The following is a 19,594-nucleotide window of genomic DNA, read 5'->3' on the forward strand; positions in this document are numbered from 1 at the left end:
TCTTGCCTAGGGAATCCCATGGACAGAGGAGCCTGGTAGGCTACAGTCCACGGGGTCGCAAAGAGTCAGACACGAGTGAGCGACTTCACTTATAGTCAAGAGAACTGAAGAAACTATGTGGCTGCTTCTTGGCAGAGCTCTGGTGACTGACCCTTCCCTATCCACCTCTCTGGGTGCTCAAAATTTAAGAACAGAAGGTGTCTCTCTCCTTTTTTATTCCAGTTTCCTAACCCCTGACATTGCTTGTCCAATCCCCTAGAAAGGTCAGTATTATAGTCATTCCATAGGTTTCAGTAGCACAAGTGAAAACAGCAACAATTTGAGTTAGGCTTTCATAGCCAATCTGTGAATTATAGGAAAATAACCTATTAGTGGCAGGACAGATGACAAAAGACACAAAAGGTCTTCTTCCCCAGAGCCTAGCACCCAAGGCCTGAGCTCCACAGATTCTTCCATTTCCTTCCTTTCATTACTCTTGTCTCAGTGTGCCTACCCACCCTTCTCCTGGGCTGAGAAAGGAAAAATACACAAGCTAGAAAGGCTCTAGGAAATTTGGCCTAGCTTGTGAGTCTGCGGTGTACAAAGGAAAATACACAATGGGAATAAATGTCAGCCAAGCTATATTTTAATGTTTACATCAAGGCCGGTAAGAGTCAGCCCAAATAGTCTCAGGGAACTCTCTCAGCTGTGGTTTCTGGATCTCTACTATTTTAACTCTCAAGAGTTGGCAAAATACCCCAAAGATTAAGGTCCTAAAATATTATTTCTTCAGAAATAATTATTAAATAATTATTAAATAATAAAAAATTATTTCTTCAGATACCTTTAGGTCCAACCCCTTAGGCAGGTCAGTCATACAAGGCTTCTATACTCAGGAAGCTGTGAGGAGGTGGGAGTAGCTGAGGTAGACCAAGTGCCTTCAGGGATCATCCTGAAGTGAATTAAATGGGCAGCACAATTCCCTCTCACAACAGCTTAGCATCTTCTCCAACGCTTCACTGCTTCTAATATGCAGGAGACGAGTAGGACGTGAGCTACTGTGGAAGGGATGACAAGTCAGTGCCTCTCATGGGTAAGCAGGGCACTTCTGGGTTAGGCTGTGCCCCAGAGAGCCCCTGTCCCTTGCTATGTGTCAGAGACAAACCTAAATTTTTAAAATTAAGTTGCCACCAGCAGCTTCCTTTTAGTACTAGACTTCATGGGATGATAGCTTCGGGCCATAGAAAGAACACTGAATAGAGTCTGAAGGCATGGCTTCTGGACCAGAATCCACCATTACCTAACCCTGTACCCTCAGACTCAGTATTCTCATCTGCAAAATGGAGACAATACTAGTTTATAACAGGGTAGGGGGAAGAAATTGAGAAATAAAGTGAAGACAAGTTCCTAGATTACCTCCAAAGTACCTGTAATCACAACTTGGATAGACTCGTAACAATTAACAATAGAAAAACATGGTCAACATTTTAAAAGGCACTTTCACATATTTTGTCACCATGAATTCTTGCACCTCACAATCCTGAAACTTAACAGTTAAGCCTATTTTACAGACCAGAAAAGAGACTCAGAAGGAATTTGCCCATAATTTATGGGATGAGGAGAAATTTGAACTTGTGCCAATAGTCTAGTTCCTGACCCACCCCCTTCAACAAGGCAGGTGGAAATGGCCCTGAGCACAAAACTTAGAATAAGGCACATTCTCAGGGTCAATACTGGAAATAAAGGCTACATCCTCTGGCACGTGGCAGGTACAGGCTATCTGAGCTTGCTTTTTCTAGTTTAAGAAGAAAACTGTTTCTGATGCTCCCCACTTTCCCTACCTAGAGTTCCTAAGGAGCCAAAGCTATATGACCATATAAATGTTGCAATACATGTTGTAAACCTGTATTCTGGGAAAGGACTGACCTGGTACTGAAAAGCATCTTTATGAGTGAGGGTGATCCCAGCATGACTGACCAACCTGACCCCATGAGGTTGCCTCTCTTTGGTCTTTCTTTCTACTGCTACTCTGTAAGTTAGGCTCAGTAGTTGGCAGGTATTGAGATCAACTTAGGAACAGGGGAGATACAGCTTTATGGGTGAAGAACAAGTACGTCCGCAAAGCATTTTCTCAGCTGAGTCTATCTGAGCTTGGCTAAAGTCTGAGAGGCAATATTGGCGATTTTACATATAGACCAAATAAGACTCAGAGAGAGGAAGGGAACCTGACTGAGACACACACCCCAAGTGGCAGAATAGCAACTGAAATGTGTGTGTGTGTGTTTGAAATTTTATTGCATTCTTTCTTCAGGTAAGGAACAATATAAAAGAATATTAGACTTTTTTTCGATCTTCAAAATCTTCTACCCTAAATGTAAAATCCTAGTATGAAATTTGTGTTTCTTGATTTCAAGTCCAAAGCTCAGAAACAGACATGAGGCTGTCACATTCAACAGTAATTCCCTGGGTCTCTGAGGCTGCTGCTAAAGGGCAGACCTGGCACACTGGCCACCTGTCTCATTGCTCCCCACCCTTTACCCAGATACAGTCTAGAGCCCCTCCTTCTAGCTCCAGCCTTTGGTACTAAGGGCCAGAAAGGCCTCTCCAGGACACCCCGACCTGGTTTCCAGCTTGAGAAACTCTAAAAATAGCAGGTCTTCATTAGTGGGGCCAGATGGTCCAAGCTGCTATGCCTAGGGGCAGGGCTGTGGTCATTAAGGATGTGGCTGTTTTCTCCATCCACCACTGACCCAGGAGAGGCTAAACCTCTGCCCCCTTTATGAATCCTATGTACTTCCCCTCACAGTCTCCTGCTCACTATTTAGATATACTTACTCTGCTCCAAGTTGTTATGTCATTCCCTAGAAAAACAAACTTTAATATCAGTTCCTTTAGGTTTTCTATGATATTACTTCACAATTATACCATTACCTAATGGTCTGTAAGTAGATTAGGGAATAGAGGAGCAGGCTCAAACTTTCTGCATTGATCAATGTCAACTTATCTTCTCCATCTGCCTGTTAACAACTCAGGGCTCAGTTCTAAGTTTTGTTTGAATGATAGAGCCTGCTATAACACATGCCACCTTGAGTATCCATTTTATTCCTGAGCTCACTGCTCTCTGAAGCCTGATTTCAGGCATAAAGGGGCAGAGCAAACTGATAGAGGCCCCAACAGATGGGGCCAGTGCCCTGTTGTGCCTACTTGAAAGACTGGGACAGCTGACTGGTCTTAGGGATACACTGTGTTCTTCATCAGAATGTGTCCCATAAGGATGTGTGGGGCCTGTGTATGTGTCCCATAGATGGGTTCAAATGTGTCTCAAGGTTGTGGGGGGGGGGGGTTGTTTGTTCAAGTCCTTAGGAGTGTGTGCCCAGGGGTAGGAGTATATCTGAGTATGCATCTCAGTATACTCTATGTATTTGAATGTGCAGTTATGTTTTATATGCATCCATGTATGCCCACACAAATTTGCATAAGCATGCCTCATGTGTGTATGTGTGTACTCTACCTGTGCCAAGCATGTGCAAGTGTGAGTGTGCCCCATGGCAAACTGAATGTGTGTGCTCCAAGTGTATCAATGAGAAGGTATATCCCACATGTGTGTCCTATGTGTATCCTAAATATACTCCACATATGTTTGAGTATGTGCATCACATGTGACCTATAATGTGTGAATATGGGCAGAAGCCATTGATAGACAGCAAGACTGAACTAATTTTCCTCCTGTACAATTTGTTTCTATCAGCTTTTCCCTAAGACACCTGGGTTAAACTGCTCCCAAGAAGGTCAGAGGACACTGACTCAAACTTCATCTGTCACTTTCTGAATATATTGTTCATAGGTGCTTTTCCCAAGAGGCTTAGCCACCACTCCATTTATCCAAGAGGCCTCAAAAAGAAAGACAAGGATCAAGGACCAACTCTAAGACTTTGGGCAAGTCCTTACCTCTCCCCAGACAGCAGTTTCCTTTAGCAGTATCATGAGGGAGTGGGCTTATGGGTTGTTCCTCATTCTTATACAGTGATTTTCTCAGTTTAAGCATCATGGACTAACTCTGATCTCTCCTACCACCACTACCACAACAAAAAGAAAGTTGCACATATATGTGCATATGGATTAGCACCTACAGATGCCTCATTCTAGCTAGGCTCCCTTTAGCCCTGGACAGGCTATTGGTTGCTTCCCTACATTTGTCATTCCATACTCATTTTGCCAGTGTCTTGAGCCACTTGAAGTAAAAAGGATAAAGTCCTAAATGCATACAATGGTCACTAAAGCTCAGGCAAAACGAGATGGGGTTTATCCAAAGCATTCCTTTCCCATCTTTTGGGATGACTGTGGGAACTAGTGATGGTACTAAGCCATCTTTTAGGCTCAAGGTACAACCAGATAAATCTACAAAGAGAAAACTTCCAAACAGGGTGTGAAGGGTCACAGGATGTAGGGCCACCCTTCTGAATTTGGCAAGGCCTCTCATGCATCTACGGATGATACATGGGTGGACTTATAGGTCAAATAACTGTATCTGAGCTGCCAATTAGTAGTTCAATGCCAACCTAGTCAGAGTTACATGGTGAAATCTGCCTGGTTTTCTCTGCTATCTTGACTAACTTTTATAACAAGACATGGATAAAAGCAAAGTGTAGAAGGCACCTTTACAACGAACTTCTTGCTCAAGGTCATTTGGTATGGGTGGATTGATAACATCTAACTATATATGCAATGCTCTTAAGAGCACACCACTGCTGTAAGAGGAAACACTAAGAGTTTCAATTTACTTAACCTTAAAATGGGAAGAACAATCCAAGCCATGCTCACCTCACAGGGTTGTGAGAAAAGAAAAACATGGCAGGAACATATGACTATAGAGGACTATACAATAGTCCTTATCCTCTTGCCCTGTTCCAGAGGTAAAGAGAATTTTCCAAAGTAGTACAGATAAAGGTAAAAAGTGCAGACTTGACCTAATTAGGTCATTTGTCCAGAGCTTGTGAACTCTAAATACAGCTCTTAATCATATCATGAAACCCAGTAATGCCCATCACAAATTCTGGTTAAGGACCTGGGAGCAAAGAATTGGGTTTTAAAAGCTAAGTACCTAGGTTATTCTGGCCTGATGGATTTAAGAAGGCACTAAATAAAAATACAATTAACTTTGGCTTTCTTCCAAGCTCCTCTTTTATCTTTGCAGTAGATAGGGAGACAGAAAGCTAGTCTGGTATTCATAGTACCATGTATGGCCAGGTGGCAGGGTGGGTGGAAATGGGGGTAAATAAAAGAAAGCTTCTTATAAGAAAAAAAAAAAAATCCAGCTTCCAACCAATGACCCAAGATATGGGCCAGGACATAGGGATTCTATCCTTCCAGGGGAGGAAAATAAAAGAGGCCTCCATGTTGTAACAGAGAGAAATGAGGCACAAAGACAGTGGGATTTGTTAAAGGTCACCCAGCAACTAAGTTCATATTTATAGCCCCTCTTTATATTCATGTGTATGCCTTTAACAAATCCTTTACAGAGAGGATTTGTTAAAGGTAGAGGCCTACCAAGTGTCAGGCCCTTCCACTACAGCAGTCACTCAGGGATTTTAGCCTCAGAAAATTCTCAGGGATTATCAGAGAAAACCAACTCAGAGAGGCTAAGTGATTCACCCAAGGTCACAGAGCTAAAAAATGACAAACAATTAGTTCAGTGATCTTTTGCTTTCTATCACACCTTACAGATTTCCTTTACCATTCCTGAAAGACAAGAGCAGCTTTCAAGTCTCATAGATCCGGGAATTCACATTCTTGCAAGCTATAGCTCCAATACTGCTTTAAACATACTGTGTGTTTCCTTGTGTGAGTCCTTTCTTACTTTGAGCCTAGTTCCCCAGCTTCCAAAATGAGGAAATTGGACTCAAGACAGCTGTAACACTCCCTTTCTAGAAGATAGAGCTGTTCGGAATGATTTAAATGGCACTATAACTTCCAAAGCTTGAGCCCAAATCTGGCACTATATGACAATACATCCTTGAGTCTCATTTTTCTCATCTGCAAAATGCTGGTAGTCCCTGTTTTACTTACTTCATAGGGCCACGATCAAGTGAGACAATGTGCAAAACCCACTGAAAAGTTTAAGACAATGTTCGAGAGTCAAGAATCAGGCAAGCATCCACTAGCCCCAGTGGCTTTTCTCTAAATCTGAGTAGAGAAAGTGTCAATACACTTTCTATCCAATAAATTTTTCTGAGCCCTCCTATGCAGTTCAATCTAGATTTTCAAAACAAGTGCCTCAGCTGGCTGCAAGGTCCAAAGGAAATCAGTAAATCTCTCCACTGCCTATTAGGCCCTAAACACAAAGCAGTCTCATCATTATGCCTGTTCTGAGTATTCCCTACCATATCAAAGCTTCTCCTAGGGATTCCTGGCTCTACCATGCCTCTTTCCAAATGTCAAAGCACCCACTGCCCAGCCCCACTGCCAAGCAGGGTTCACAGAGAGAGGAGGATGGAAGAGAGTGGGCAGAGGAGAGGCTGTGGGAAGTACAGCTAAAAGTAGATGCTGCCTTTAGGCACCACACTCTGAGGGGGTGTGGGTGGGCTCTTAGCACATCCTTCCTGCAGCCTGCTGGGCAGGGAGGTGCATCCTTCCCCTCCTCTAATGAAGGCAGGCAAACAGAGGTCAGAGCTGCCAGAACCATTCCCAGATCTGGCTATGGATGCACAATGCTAGATGCCTCTGGACCCTCAGGGTGGATGGCTGAGCAGCACATTGTTGTACCCAGGGAGCCCTTCCTCAGAAGAACTGATGTAGTCTGCAGAAGATTCTCTGCTCCCCTACCCGCATCTGACTGCCTGGCACTCTGAGGGCTCTGACAGGCCTTTTCCCCTTTAGGAAGTTACATAATACTTTTGTTCTCCCAGCCTCTCTCTAAGAGCTCTCTCCAACCAAACCTGAGAGAGCATCCAAGTCTCTGATACAGCCAAGGGAGCACAGAGCCAGAACTCTATAGCAGAGGTAGAAGGTTATAGGGGGCAAGGGGCTGATTTGATGACTCAGGATACCAGACCCATCACTGCAACCTTGAATAAATCCCTTTCTCCCTCAGTGCTTTAATTCTTTCACTTGTAAAACAGGATGGGGAAAGGCATGCAGATTTCCAAAATACTTTAATTGCTGGCCCACCCTGGCCTCCTCCATCGAGTTACCTTATCTCCCAAGCAATTTGGTTGTGCTGGGCAACCATCCCTGCTCTTCTAACTCCAATTCCCCTAATGAATAAGGTCTGCACTAGCAAGTCTGGAACTCTAGACTCTCTCCTCCACTCAACCAGACAAGTTCTGCTTTCTCATGCCATGTTTTATAGAGAAGTTTGTGGATAAAATTTCATTTGAGAACACGATTCTCCTGCTAAATCTACTTCTCATTTTAGTCACATGGAAACAAGAGGCCTAGTGGAAAGGGCTTTGATCAAGTTCTGGCAGCAAGGTAGGTACAGAGCCACAGCTTGATTTTAGTAGGCCCAAGGCCATTTATAGAGTTTTTTCTCCTACTAAAGATCTGCCTTCCATATGCTGTCTCTCCATCATGCATTCACAATTTCCCTCTTCTCTACTACCAACTCACAATCTTGATGCCCAAAGCCCAAATACCCAATTCTTGTCAGGGGCTTGAAACTAACACAGAAGAGTGATAAAAGCAAGAAAGAACTGACTTTGGACATATCCCTCCCTTAACCTTTCCATTTCCTCTAGGTTATCCCTTTGTTCCTTTCTTCAAAGTTTTCTCTTGAATTCTGCTGTATGTCAGTAAGAAATTTCAAATTCTCAGAATCATGACCACATTCTGACCACAGAGTTCAGTATGCAGGCTACACTTGAAGAACTGAAACGATCTGCTATCAAGAGACCTGGGTTCTAGGCCAGGAATGATCACTTTCTGAATATGTGACCTTGAGTAACACGCTTAATCTCCCAGTGCCTCAGTTTCCTCAACTACTTCCAGATTTAAGCAAAGAGCCAATGAAATAAGTACAAAATTTTATTCATTTAAATTCATATTAGCACTAGTAGTAGTATTAACTAAATGAATGGCTACTTAAAATACTGTAGGAAAGGGGTTCTGAGGTGTCAAAAGAGCCAGCTGCTTGCCTCCTAGGCTTTCCAAGACCTATAACGCTGGCATTTTATCTATAAGAGGCAATCTTCAATTATCCATGCAACATGTCTCTTGAACAAATACTAAATCTCAAACTAACATCCCCCCTGCCACTCAGTTCACAGTAGATTTCACTTCCCTGTGGACAACCAGTGTGTGCTCAATGAATATAACCCCATAGTTCAGTTATTCTAGAAGAGACTAAGCTAAATATAATCAGGAAGGCAAGTCTACTACCTCCAAAATAACCCTGTGCATCCCAAACCTGCTAAAAGAGATCTTTGGATCACCTACTAGTTTTGAATAATAATATTCTTAATCATTTTGATCATTAGTGTTAATCACAAAGTAAGCACAGATCATTAAACCTGGAAGAAATCTTTGAAGCTATCTAATCCAGCTGATCTTACTTTGCAGATGAGGAAACCAAATTTCAGAGGGGAGAGGTAATTTGACCAAGGTCACCCAGCAAATGAACAGAATCTTCTTCACCATTATAGAAAATGCATAGGAACTTTTTTTCCTGAAAGGTTCAAACTATCTCACAGCTGATAATTTAAAATCCAAATAGACCCTCAGACTACTCACTCTCTAGGGTTGAATCCTCCATTTTGGTGTGGGCACAAGCCCCTGGGATTCATCAAGGCCCCCACAATCCTAGAATAAAATTTCACCATCTGTGAAGCCTGCCTATTCATGTGTGCAACAAGCCAGATTCAGGCTGAGCTGACATTTCCTTTGAACATAGCAGTCATTCTCATCCCTGGCTGAACATTCTTGTCACCTCAGGGAGCTTTTTAAAAAATATTGATGCCAGGCTTCACCATGACCAACTCAATAAGATCTCCCCCAGAGATCTTAGGAATTGTTGTTAGTCCTGTTAACTCCCCAGGTGATTCCAATGTGCAGCTAGGGCTGAGAACCACTATGTTAATGAAAACAATGCAGTCAACCAAAAGAAATACACATACAGAGTTACGTGAACTGTTCGAAAACCAAATATATTATTTTAAAGCTAAATCTATGATGCCCTGCTTTTCCAAAGAGGGGAAAAGAAAGTGGTACCCAAAATCTACAGTTGTGGCACTGACCCTCAGGCAAATTCTGGACTCAATTAGGAAACATATGGTTTGTGGGTATTCAAAGAAAACAGGGAACCCCAAAGCCTGCAACAGGATTTACTAGGGGTAAGATACCAAATGACTCATACTTTTTCTCATGGGGTCATTGGCTTTGTAGATGATTGTTATGAAACTTGCGTACAAATTGATGTCCACAAAGCATACAACAAATCCATCATGCTACATTATCCTCATCAACAGACTGATAGGAGAGATGATGGTAGGGCCCAGTGGATTCTGCACTATCTGACCAGATGTACACAAAAGTTAACTGGCTCCAATTCCAAGAGGCAGCTTTGATGAGTTGCCAGAGGAGCTAGCATTAATCACATTATATTCAACACTTCTTTGAATCAACAGCTTGGATGGTACTTATTCAGTTTTTAAATGATGCAATGCTAGAAGAGACTGCTAATCTGTTCCATGGCAAGGAAAAAAAAAGAAAAACCCCAAAAGCTAGGATAGACCAACCAAAGAAAATAAAAGTTCAACTGATGCAATGCTAGAAGGAACTGCTAAGTTTTGGCACAATGAAGCAAAATTTAAAAAGCCATAAAAAGCTAGAGTAATTGATCAACCAAACACATTTTAGGGCTTGGTTCAAAAACACCTGAAGTTAGGTTCAAAAGGCCAATTTCACAAGAGCATAGATGACTGGAAGAGGCAGCAAAGCCATTAAGAAGGCTTTTAACCCTCTCTGCATGTTTGAATCACCTTGGAATACTTATTTTTTATTTAAAAATAAAAAGCTGCCTGGAACCTATCATGTGACAATTCAATCAGAATCTCTTAGAGTGGAAACTCGGCACAGGTATTTAAAAACTCTCCAAGTGATCTGTATGTTCACTGAGGACTGAGGACCAGAAGAAGATTGCACACTTAGGTATTTCATAGACAAAGTCCTTTTTTTACTTAATTCTGATCAGATGGCACATAGTAAGTATGATCAGTTCTGGGCAGCACGTTTATACACACACACACACACACACACACACACACACACACATATATAGTGTTTTAGGCTTTACCAATTCACACTGCCTTTCTCCTTGAAGATCCCAAATAGTGAGTTTTCATGAGACTAAAGGGAACTCTTTGATGTATATTCAAGATTAAAAAGCAACATTTTATTGAATAAAGAATTCTGTCCAAAATTGCTATATAAATGAAAGGTATGAAAAAGCACTAAAAATGAAAGCAAGTAACTGAAGAAGCTAATATGATTTCAGGGATGACTTATGCTCCTTCCCCTCCACCTGACTCCATTCAACTGCACACTAACTGGGAATGATCAAATCTGATTCTTTTGCCCCTGTCCATTTGAAAGGCAGACCCAGTACCATCCCATAAATCTGACTTTTACCTCTTGCATTGGTAAAACCAGGAATAACAATCCTTCCTATCTACTTCACAAGGTTGATGTGATGCTCTAAATTGGGAAAGATACAGAATTGCTTTGTATAGGCCCATGCACTGACAAGGGATTATTAGTATTGTCATTACTGGACTATTTCCCCAGTTTTCTCTCCCTATTAGGCCCTTCCCCCCTCTAGTTTTTCCACTCAGTACTTTGGTGCCAAGGCAAAGCACCATACCAAATACTCTTGAGAGCTGTACCTACTTAATGACAGGAGACACTCTGGGTAGACATCAGAAGAGCTAAGCTTTGATCAAGGATTCTAGAGATTCAGTTGGCCTAAACAAGTTGCAGAGCTAGAAATAAGGGCTAGAGGGTCTAAGATTCCCTACTTCCATCCCACTTTTTGAGGCAAAGCCAATGGGACTGAATCCAGATGCTTTTTGGGAGGTCTTCTGAGGAGGCAGTTATTTTTGGAGAATAGCTCAGTTTCCAATCATGTCTCTCTATACAGAGCAAGTACTCCACAGGCCAAGGAGAGCAGAGGCCAAGATGGCAGAGGCTAGAAGGAGGACATGCTTTGGCAGCATCTCTGCAACTGCTAAAGTGTACCCTCTGATTATAGCCAAGCACTCCCAGTCTAGACCTCACCAGAGTGCAGAAAAGCACCTCACCCACAGGTTCATTGGGATCCTTCAGGTTCCTAGCAACTTAATTTCTCTCTCTCTCTCACACACACACACACACACGGATGAGAAAGTCTGAATCAGGGCCCAAACCCTGTTCACCAAACTAACAATCAAACTGGCCTCTCCAATTTGCCCAGCTATCTCAGTTGGAATCTATTCAGAGACCAACAACATAGAAACAAACAAACCAATTTCACACTGCAGCTAGGTTGGGAAAGTTTCCCTGCTGCTGCTGCTGCTGCTAAGTCACTTCAGTCGTGTCCGACTCTGTGTGACCCCAGAGACAGCAGCCCACCAGGCCCCCCCGTCCCTGAGATTCTCCGGGCAAGAACACTGGAGTGCGTTGTCATTTCCTTTTCCAATGCATGTAAGTGAAAAGTCAAAGTGAAGTCGCTCAGTCGTGTCTGACTCCTAGCGACCCCATGGACTGCAGCCTACCAGGCTCCTCTGTCCATGGGATTTGCCAGGTAAGAGTACTGGAGTGGGTCACCACTACCTTCTCCAAAAGTTTCCCTGCTGCTGCTGCTAAGTCGCTTCAGTTGTGTCTGACTCTTCGAGACCCCATGGACTGCAGCCTACCAGGTTCCTCTGTCCATGGGATTTTCCAGGCAAGAGTACTGGAGTGGGATGCCATTGCCTTCTCCAAAAGTTTCCCTAGCCACGGCCAAAAGTGGAGTACACTGCACAGGCAGATGTTACAGGTTCTGACAGATAGAAGCTGTCTCAATGGGTAGGGGGGAAGCACTGCTCAGTTTGTTCTCACATGCTATCCCTTTGGTCTTCCCAGGTGGCTCAGGTAGCAAAGAATCCGCCTGCAATGCAGGAGATTTGAGTTCGATCCCTGGGTCTGAAAGATTCCCTGGAGGAGGGCACAGCAACCCACTCCAGTATTCTTGCCTTGAGGAATCTCATGGATGAGGTAACCTGGAGGGCTACAGTCCATAGGGTCATAAAGAGTCGGACAACCACTGAAGCAACTACCATGCACGCACACTATCTTTTTACCTCCTCCCTGCATCAGTCAAAACTCATGGTGGACAAAAACATTTTTCAGAGCCTTCAGATCTCCTTGCACTAAAGCTAGACTGTGAAATGGCTCATGTAATCTTAAGGAGAAGGCAGGGACTAGAGAGGGATTTGAACCCAAGAGCCTTCAAATAAATAGTCCCATGACTGGGATGCAGCTAGGCTCTGTATGCCTTTCCTGGATGTTTTCTAGGCATTTGTGGGCAATGAGGATTTTGCTCTTTCTTTATCCTCTCCCCCAAAGCATCTTTCCAAGTCCTGCCTTGCCAGCTCCTGCCTTTCTCCAAAAGCGCTTGTGCCTGGACCTTTAAAGTGCCCTAGACCTCAGGGGGAGCTATGTGATGCAGGAGTTGCTTGGATACTGGTCAAGGACATTTTCTTGAATCCTCTAGTGGGGAGCTTGTAGCAAAAAGTATCCTCTACAAAGGAGTTAGACAGAAGGAAAGGGAACAAGGAGCTCTGTCAGAAAAAGTTGGGACAAATCAGAGAGGTAAAGCCTTCTTCTTCTTACCCCTTACAGCAGGGATGGTAAGGGAGAGAGAGGAGGCTGTATCAGGGAAGAAAGGAAAAGCTTAGAAGGGGGAAGATGAAGAGAAGAGACTGGAAAGGGGGAAAAAGTAAAAATGCAGAGGGTTCCACTCCTTTCGGCTGCATTTTTCATTTTCTCCCACTCTTTTCTCTTTTTGCTTACTCGCACAATCTTGAAGAAGAAATGCCAAACCTTCAGGATCCACACAAGTAAAAAGTCACCCTGTTCACTACTCCCTAAACTCCCTTTTAGCTGCTCTAGGGTAGCCTGCCATCTGGCTAGCAACATTCCCTTATGTGCCTAAAGATAAGTTAATTTGAAAAATGTTTACCCATTTCACAAACTAAATTACTGATGAAAGAGCTCTTTCAAGCTACCCCTTTAGTCTGAGGCTGTGTAGGGTAGGGGAAAATCGACAGAGGGGGACACTCATCCACCTTCAGTTCAGTTCAGTTGCTCAGTCGTGTCCGACTCTTTGCGACCCCATGAATCGCAGCACTCCAGGCCTCCCTGTCCATCACCAACTCCCGGAGTTCACTCAGACTCCCGTCCATCGAGTCAGTGATGCCATTCAGCCATCTCATCCTCTGTCATCCCCTTAGCACCAGTCAAATCCTTATAGGCCTTAGCACAAGGAGGCCTTTCAGAACTGGGGAACTCAATTCATGTCCTGCTGTTTTTCTTCATTCCTAGCACATTCAACCCCATCCAGATTCAGGAGTCTGTACCCGACACAAACACAGAGTAGATGTGCATACACACCCACATACCTACTGTCACACATCCTACACACATACATTTACAAAGGCTTTCTGCCAAGGGTCTGTCAGGCATCCAAAGGTGACACATACTTTGTCATAAACCTGGTTCAAAGACTAGCCTTAGAGAATCCTTATCCCCTTGAAGGAAAAATAAAAAAGCATTCTATTGCTGTAGTCCAGTTTTCTTCCCACATAACTAGGTAGAAGAATCTCTTAGGTAAAACAAGTTTCTCCAGATACCAGCAACCAGATATTTCTTCCTTCCCCCCTCCCATCACCCCTTGATGTACATTTATTAACATTTCATTTGCCTTTTCAGTTATCTTCCCAGTTCATTAGCATCTGATTTCAAGTGCCTATGGACACCCAAAATCACAGAATTCAAAAACATAGTCCAACCACCCCCAAACACCATGTTATAGAGAATCCCAAAATTGCTCAATGTCAAGCAGTCGCTGAACAGAGAAGACCCAGGTCTGTAGCTGCCTGGCCTACAGCCTTTCTTTCATCACTCTCCAACATTGTCTCAAAACAAAGTGTCCAACTAAAATATCAGGTTACTTTACACAATACTGTTGGAGCAAATGCAGGAATGGAGGGCAAATGGGGCTCACTAGACTCCTTTGCCAAAAAATCAAGTTCTTAGTTCAACCCAGGGGTGCCCACAAAAGGACTAAAGAGTAAATAATAAGAATCAATGCCAGCAAACTTCCCAGATCATGCTTACAACATGGTGCCAACCAAATTAAAAAATCAGTTTATCACCCACACAGAGCCATCAAGAGCACACCTTGTAACTCAAAACCTCTTCTAATGCCATAAAATTATACTCTTTGGGTCCCAAGGTCTGGACAATTTCAAGAGCCCCCTTCACAGCCCCTCTCCCTTAAAAATCTTTTCCAAACAGTCTGAACAAAAGTACATGGTACTTGAAAGCACATTGCCAGCAGATTTACACATCACTCATGAACAGTCGCCCACATGGGTGCAGGGGGAACATGTGTGTGGATGTTTTATGTGTCCTGATTCATTGCTATATGAGACAGAAATGGTACTCTTTCAAGTCAGGTAAGCAACAGAATGAAGACCTGCCAACATCAGCAGGTTGCGGGGGGGGGGGGGCGCATTATATTATGCACACTGGCATCAGAGACAAATTTTTTACTGGATTTGACAAAAGCTTTCTTAGCGGAAACGGAAATATAGAAATAATAACAATAGCAAAAATAACAGCAATCACCACCACTACCACCTGATACAGACATGCAAATAAATATCAAATTGGAATGTTGCTTCTAGCTCACGTTTTCCAGAGCTTTCATCCCTTTCCATCCAGTCATTTGTTTTTGGGGGGGAGGGTGCTCAAAACTCACAATTTAGCATGATACATAATTTCGTTTTGAAATGGAAACTTTCCAAGTAGAGAGACCTCTGATTTTAAAGAATAAGGAAGCAAACAAAACCACCATTTTCTCATTAACACTAGCAAGTTCTATTTAAAATGTAGTTCAAGAACATCACTGCAAATGAACCCCAAAGAGGCATACCTAAATATATTATTCCCAAGGTTGGTAGAAAGCTAGCTTTAGTTGTTTTTGGAGGCCACAGAGACAAAATCCCCAAACTCAAATTCACAGGCACAATTTTTGGGAAAAAGAACCCCAACAGTTACTGTCAACGTCTTCTCTTGCTAATTCATAAAAATCAAAGAACATTTTTATGCCACATACCATGATTCCAAAGAAATTGACATTTAATGATTTTTAAGAAATGTTTTAAATGTGGCTTCTGTCCAAATTGGAAACTGTAAACGCTGGACAGCAAATTAAGATTCAGAGAACACAGTCACCAAATGCCAGCACAATGCACCCCACCACATCACTTCCCATATTCTCGCTTCTCATTAAGAGACTGAAGAATAATTTCCCTAAATTCATTCCTGTATCAATTTCTTTCCTCTAAACATCTAGTGCAACACTGTTTTTACTAAGCTGCCAGAAATTCATCATGCTCTTCCCACAACCTCCCTTGCCCCAGACAAACCCAAATACCATCTTCTGATGTCAAGAAAGAAATTCTAACTAAAATTCTCTGATGGAATTTAAAGGTCGGTTTCCAGAAAATGAATTGACAAAACACCACAATCAGCAAAGCCATTGTGTAAAGATGCAGAGCTTGCTTCATGAACATCACATCAATGAAGAATGCACACACACATACACACACACACACACATGCACACTTAAATAGAAAGCATTTCTTTATCAACAGTTTTACTCAAGCAATAAGCAACTACACTCACAGGCATACTTAAAAGACAAGACATAACAAAAGATTTAGGGAGAGATAATATACCAACGTCATACATATCACAGCGAGGCCATGTTGAAGCTCAAAACGTTTTCCCCCCTGAGTAAGAAAGCGTGCTCTTTCTCTCCCTCTCTTTCCCTATCTCTTTCTCTCTCTCTCTCTCTTTTTTTTTTTCTTGGAGGTTCTCGGGATGAAATCAAAGCAAGAATTCCAGACAGCTCAGGCGGCTGGACTCCATTCAGCGCGTTCCCAGAAAAAACATGAGTATGACATTTACAAGCAGAAGGACTACAATCACGGCAAAAACGACTACAGTTTGCACATCCAGGGTCATGGTGCAATGCAGAACACTGTAGTGTTCCAAATGAGGGGCTGGCAGATTGGGAGATGTCAGTCTCTGTTCTGTCAGACTGTCCATACAGCCACCATTCTAGAAAGGAGAGGAGGAAGTCGGGTGGTTGGGGAAGGGCTGGGTTTGGCGCCCGAGTTTGGTATGGGAGGGGGGAAGGGGGGATGGGGACAGGGGTGCTTGCTTCCCCCTTCTCAGAACTGAGCTGATCTTTCTTCCCTAGCTGAGAAATCTTAGCTTGCGCTGAAGTCTGCAGAGTCCAGCATTCTCTCTCGGGCGCCACGGAAAAAGGCAAAATCCTGGCTTTCAAAGAGAAAGGCAGGAGAAACCAGCGCGAGGTTCTCCGGCGCCTGCTCAGTCTGTCTGTCCGGGGGTGCGTCCGTCCACCTGCCTGGCTGGCTACCGGTCAGTCTTGGTCTCCTCTATTCCCTCTAATTCGCTCGCTTTTCTACGCTTGCTCTGTTCGCCAGGCTCTGGGCTGCCAGCTACTCTTTCCGTCCCTGCCTCGCTGGCTCTCTTCCTCGCCTCTCCCCACCCCCCAGCCCATAGTCTGCGTTTTTATTCACGGAACGACTGCCGGCGCCTGCGTGAGGCGCAGCCAACATGCTGACAGGCCCGCCGACCAATAACAGGTGCCGCAGAGGAGCGTTTACTCGCCGCGGGGGGGGTAGGGGGGCGGTACTTGAGCTGGCGTGCTACCAGCGGCAGCCAATCGGTGAACACATGGTCCCCAGCAGGCCTGCTCCATCCAGCCCAGCCGGAGCTCCAGGCTGCCAGTTCTGGTGTGGGGGTGGCGAGCTTGTTGTGGGTGGGTTGATGGAGCTGAGGAGAGAGAGGAGGGAAAGGCCTGGGAGAGAGGAAGGGAATGGACAGAATGGGCCAGAGGGGAGAGAGCATGGCAGAGAGAGAAGAGGGAATGACGAGAAGACGGTGAGAAGCAGAAGGGAAAGAAAAGGAAAGATGGGAAAGAGAAAGAAGAAATGGGGGGGGGTATGATGAAGAAAAAGAAGCTTGGGGAAAAGGATGGGGAGGAGAGAAAAGGAATTGGGGGGGGGGCGCGGCGAGAAGGGACCCTTTGGAGCAACTTTGGAGCCTGGGCCAAGGAGGAAGCAAAGATGCTTTTGGTCAGGAAGATCCCCTGGAGAAGGAAATGGCAACCCACTCCAGTACTCTTGCCTAGAAAATCCCATGGCCAGAGGAGCCTGGTAGGCTACAGTTCATGGGATTGCGTAGAGTGGGACACAACTGAGCAACTTCACTCTGAGTATTTATAGGCTACTCACAATTAGCTATACAGATCCAACAAATCAGTGCTGTGTACAGAACCACAAGGACACTCTACAAATTATACATAATTCAATTATATTTATCTTTCTCTGATATCTCTGCACTTGCAGATCAGATTTCTTTCCTATTTCTGGTTTCTTTGAACTATGACAGCTTGCACTATTCCAGCATACTGGGTACTAGGAAGAGAGGACAGTTTTGCATTGGAAAAGCCTCTACAAAACCTATAAAACTTGCAATCTGCTTGAAATCACTGCCCTGTTCTGTCTTTGTAGTCTGGTGTCTGAAATGAAGAAGCCCTGGAGTAGAGATAGGTTTCAGATTTACTCCTAGGCCTACTTCAAGCTTCCTATAAGACTTTTGGGCAGCTCCTTTCCCCTCTATGGGACTCCATCTCCCTTCTGCCACAGGAGACCTTAGACATGTCAGAATTCAATGAAATCTCTGAACCCTTACCTCAGAAAAATACATAGAGCAGGCTTCTGGGCCTTCAAAACCAAGGACTAACTTACACTGAATATCTCTAAGGGCCTTTCTTACTCTTACATAGTACTGTACACATGAACAGATAGATATTGGTGGAAAGGGGCAAGAAAGTAGATTATCCAGGGATAGAACTAATTAATTTCTGGTATTTCTACCATACTATAAACTCTAAGCAGAATAAGAATTGCTCTCTATTCTCTAAAAATCTTTGAGTCTAGGACAGTCACCTATTCAAACTTGGTGAGTGGAAATTCTGAGTCAATGGAGGTCATAAATAAAATGGCCCCTAGCCTTACAAGATAGAAAAAAAAAAAACTAAAGAAATGCCCACTTTAAAAGTTTGACTTATCACATCACCTATGAATGATTTGTGCCAAAACAAACAGCAGAATATCTTGAATCAGATCAAGCTTCTAGATCTAGCTATTGATTTATATGATACACAGAGGACAAAAAAAAAAAAAAAAACATTTTAAACTGCAATATGGTGATACAGACTGTAAAAAACTACAGGACCAAAAATCTGGTTCTCTAGAAAGTAAACAAGGAGAAAAAAGAGTGATCGATTCAGGTGGAACTTGTATATGTGTGCATCACCACCCATATGTGACATTTATGAGACAAATGGCAACTTGAACAGGCTAAATATTCAATAATATTAAGGAATCACTATTAATTGTTTAGCTGTGGTAATGATATTGTGGCTAAGTTTAACAAAAGGAGGAGAATAGGGGTACATCTTTGTGATCTTGGATTTGGTAATGGTTTCTTAGATATGATATGAAAAGCACGAACAACAAAAAATAGATAAATTGGATTTGGTCAATGTTAAAAAACTTATGTGCTTCAAAGGACACTATCACGAAAACATATACACTGGCTAAACATATACAATGGAAAACATATTCCCACTGGCTACTTAATATATGGTAAAAAAGTTTGCTATGTAATATATGGATAGCCAGTGGAAATTTGCTGTATGACTCAGGGAAATCAAACTGGTGCTCTGTGACAACATAAGGAGTGGGACGTGGGGGAGGTGGGTGGGAGGTTCAAAAGGAAGGGTATACCTATGTCTGATTCATGTTGATGTATGGCAGAAACCAACACAATATATAAAGCAATTATCCTTCAATTAAAAATAATATTTTTTAAATGACAGAAATATGAAAAAAGAATATGAAAAGAGAAAACACAGAATGAAATATTTCCAATTATATATCTAATAAGGGATTGTATCTAGCATACATAAAGAGCTCTTATAACTCAATTATTTTTAAAAACCCAATTTAAAAATTGGCACAGGATCTGAGTAACATTTCTCCAAAAAATGGTCAATAAGACATAAAAAGATAGTCAATATATTAATCATCAGTTCAGTTCAGTCACATTTCTGTGTCCAACTCTTTGCAACACCATGGACTGACTGCAGCACATGAGGCCTCCCTATCCATCACCAACTCCAGGAGTTTACTCAAACTCATGTCTATTGAGCTGGTAATGCCATCCAACCATCTCATCCTCTGTCGTCCCCTTCTCCTCCTGCCCTCAATCTTTCCCA

General features: G+C 43.1%; 2 protein-coding genes across 12 annotated transcripts in view; both read right to left on the bottom strand.

The window, feature by feature from the left end:
• The window catches only part of ARHGEF9 (Cdc42 guanine nucleotide exchange factor 9), a 456,132-nt gene that overhangs the window by 179,704 nt on the left and 256,834 nt on the right, over positions 1-19,594 (bottom strand). For 2 of the 11 annotated variants that reach the window (XM_070291536.1, XM_070291531.1), the window contains exon 1: positions 15,968-16,793. The exons of 6 other annotated variants lie outside the window; for them this stretch is intronic. Coding sequence is in view for 2 of the 5 variants with exons in the window: in XM_070291529.1 (XP_070147630.1) it covers positions 15,961-15,969 (9 nt within the window). In the remaining 3 variants the exon portion in view is untranslated. Of the gene's footprint in view, positions 1-15,956; positions 16,794-19,594 lie in introns of those variants that run through there. 3 more of the 11 variants (XM_070291529.1, XM_070291528.1, XM_070291526.1) reach the window with 3 other exon arrangements.
• LOC138930988 (uncharacterized) lies at positions 16,150-16,329 on the bottom strand. Its single transcript, XM_070291539.1, has one exon. It carries the CDS (start codon positions 16,327-16,329, stop codon positions 16,150-16,152), a length of 180 nt encoding a protein of 59 aa, XP_070147640.1.

This window comes from Ovis canadensis, chromosome X, assembly GCF_042477335.2.
Source record: "Ovis canadensis isolate MfBH-ARS-UI-01 breed Bighorn chromosome X, ARS-UI_OviCan_v2, whole genome shotgun sequence".
Taxonomy (NCBI): Eukaryota; Metazoa; Chordata; class Mammalia; order Artiodactyla; family Bovidae; genus Ovis; species Ovis canadensis.

What these genes read in the sequence shown, in the direction of transcription:
- LOC138930988 (XM_070291539.1), bottom strand. Translation starts at nt 16,329, where the DNA reads ATGGACAGTCTGACAGAACAGAGACTGACATCTCCCAATCTGCCAGCC.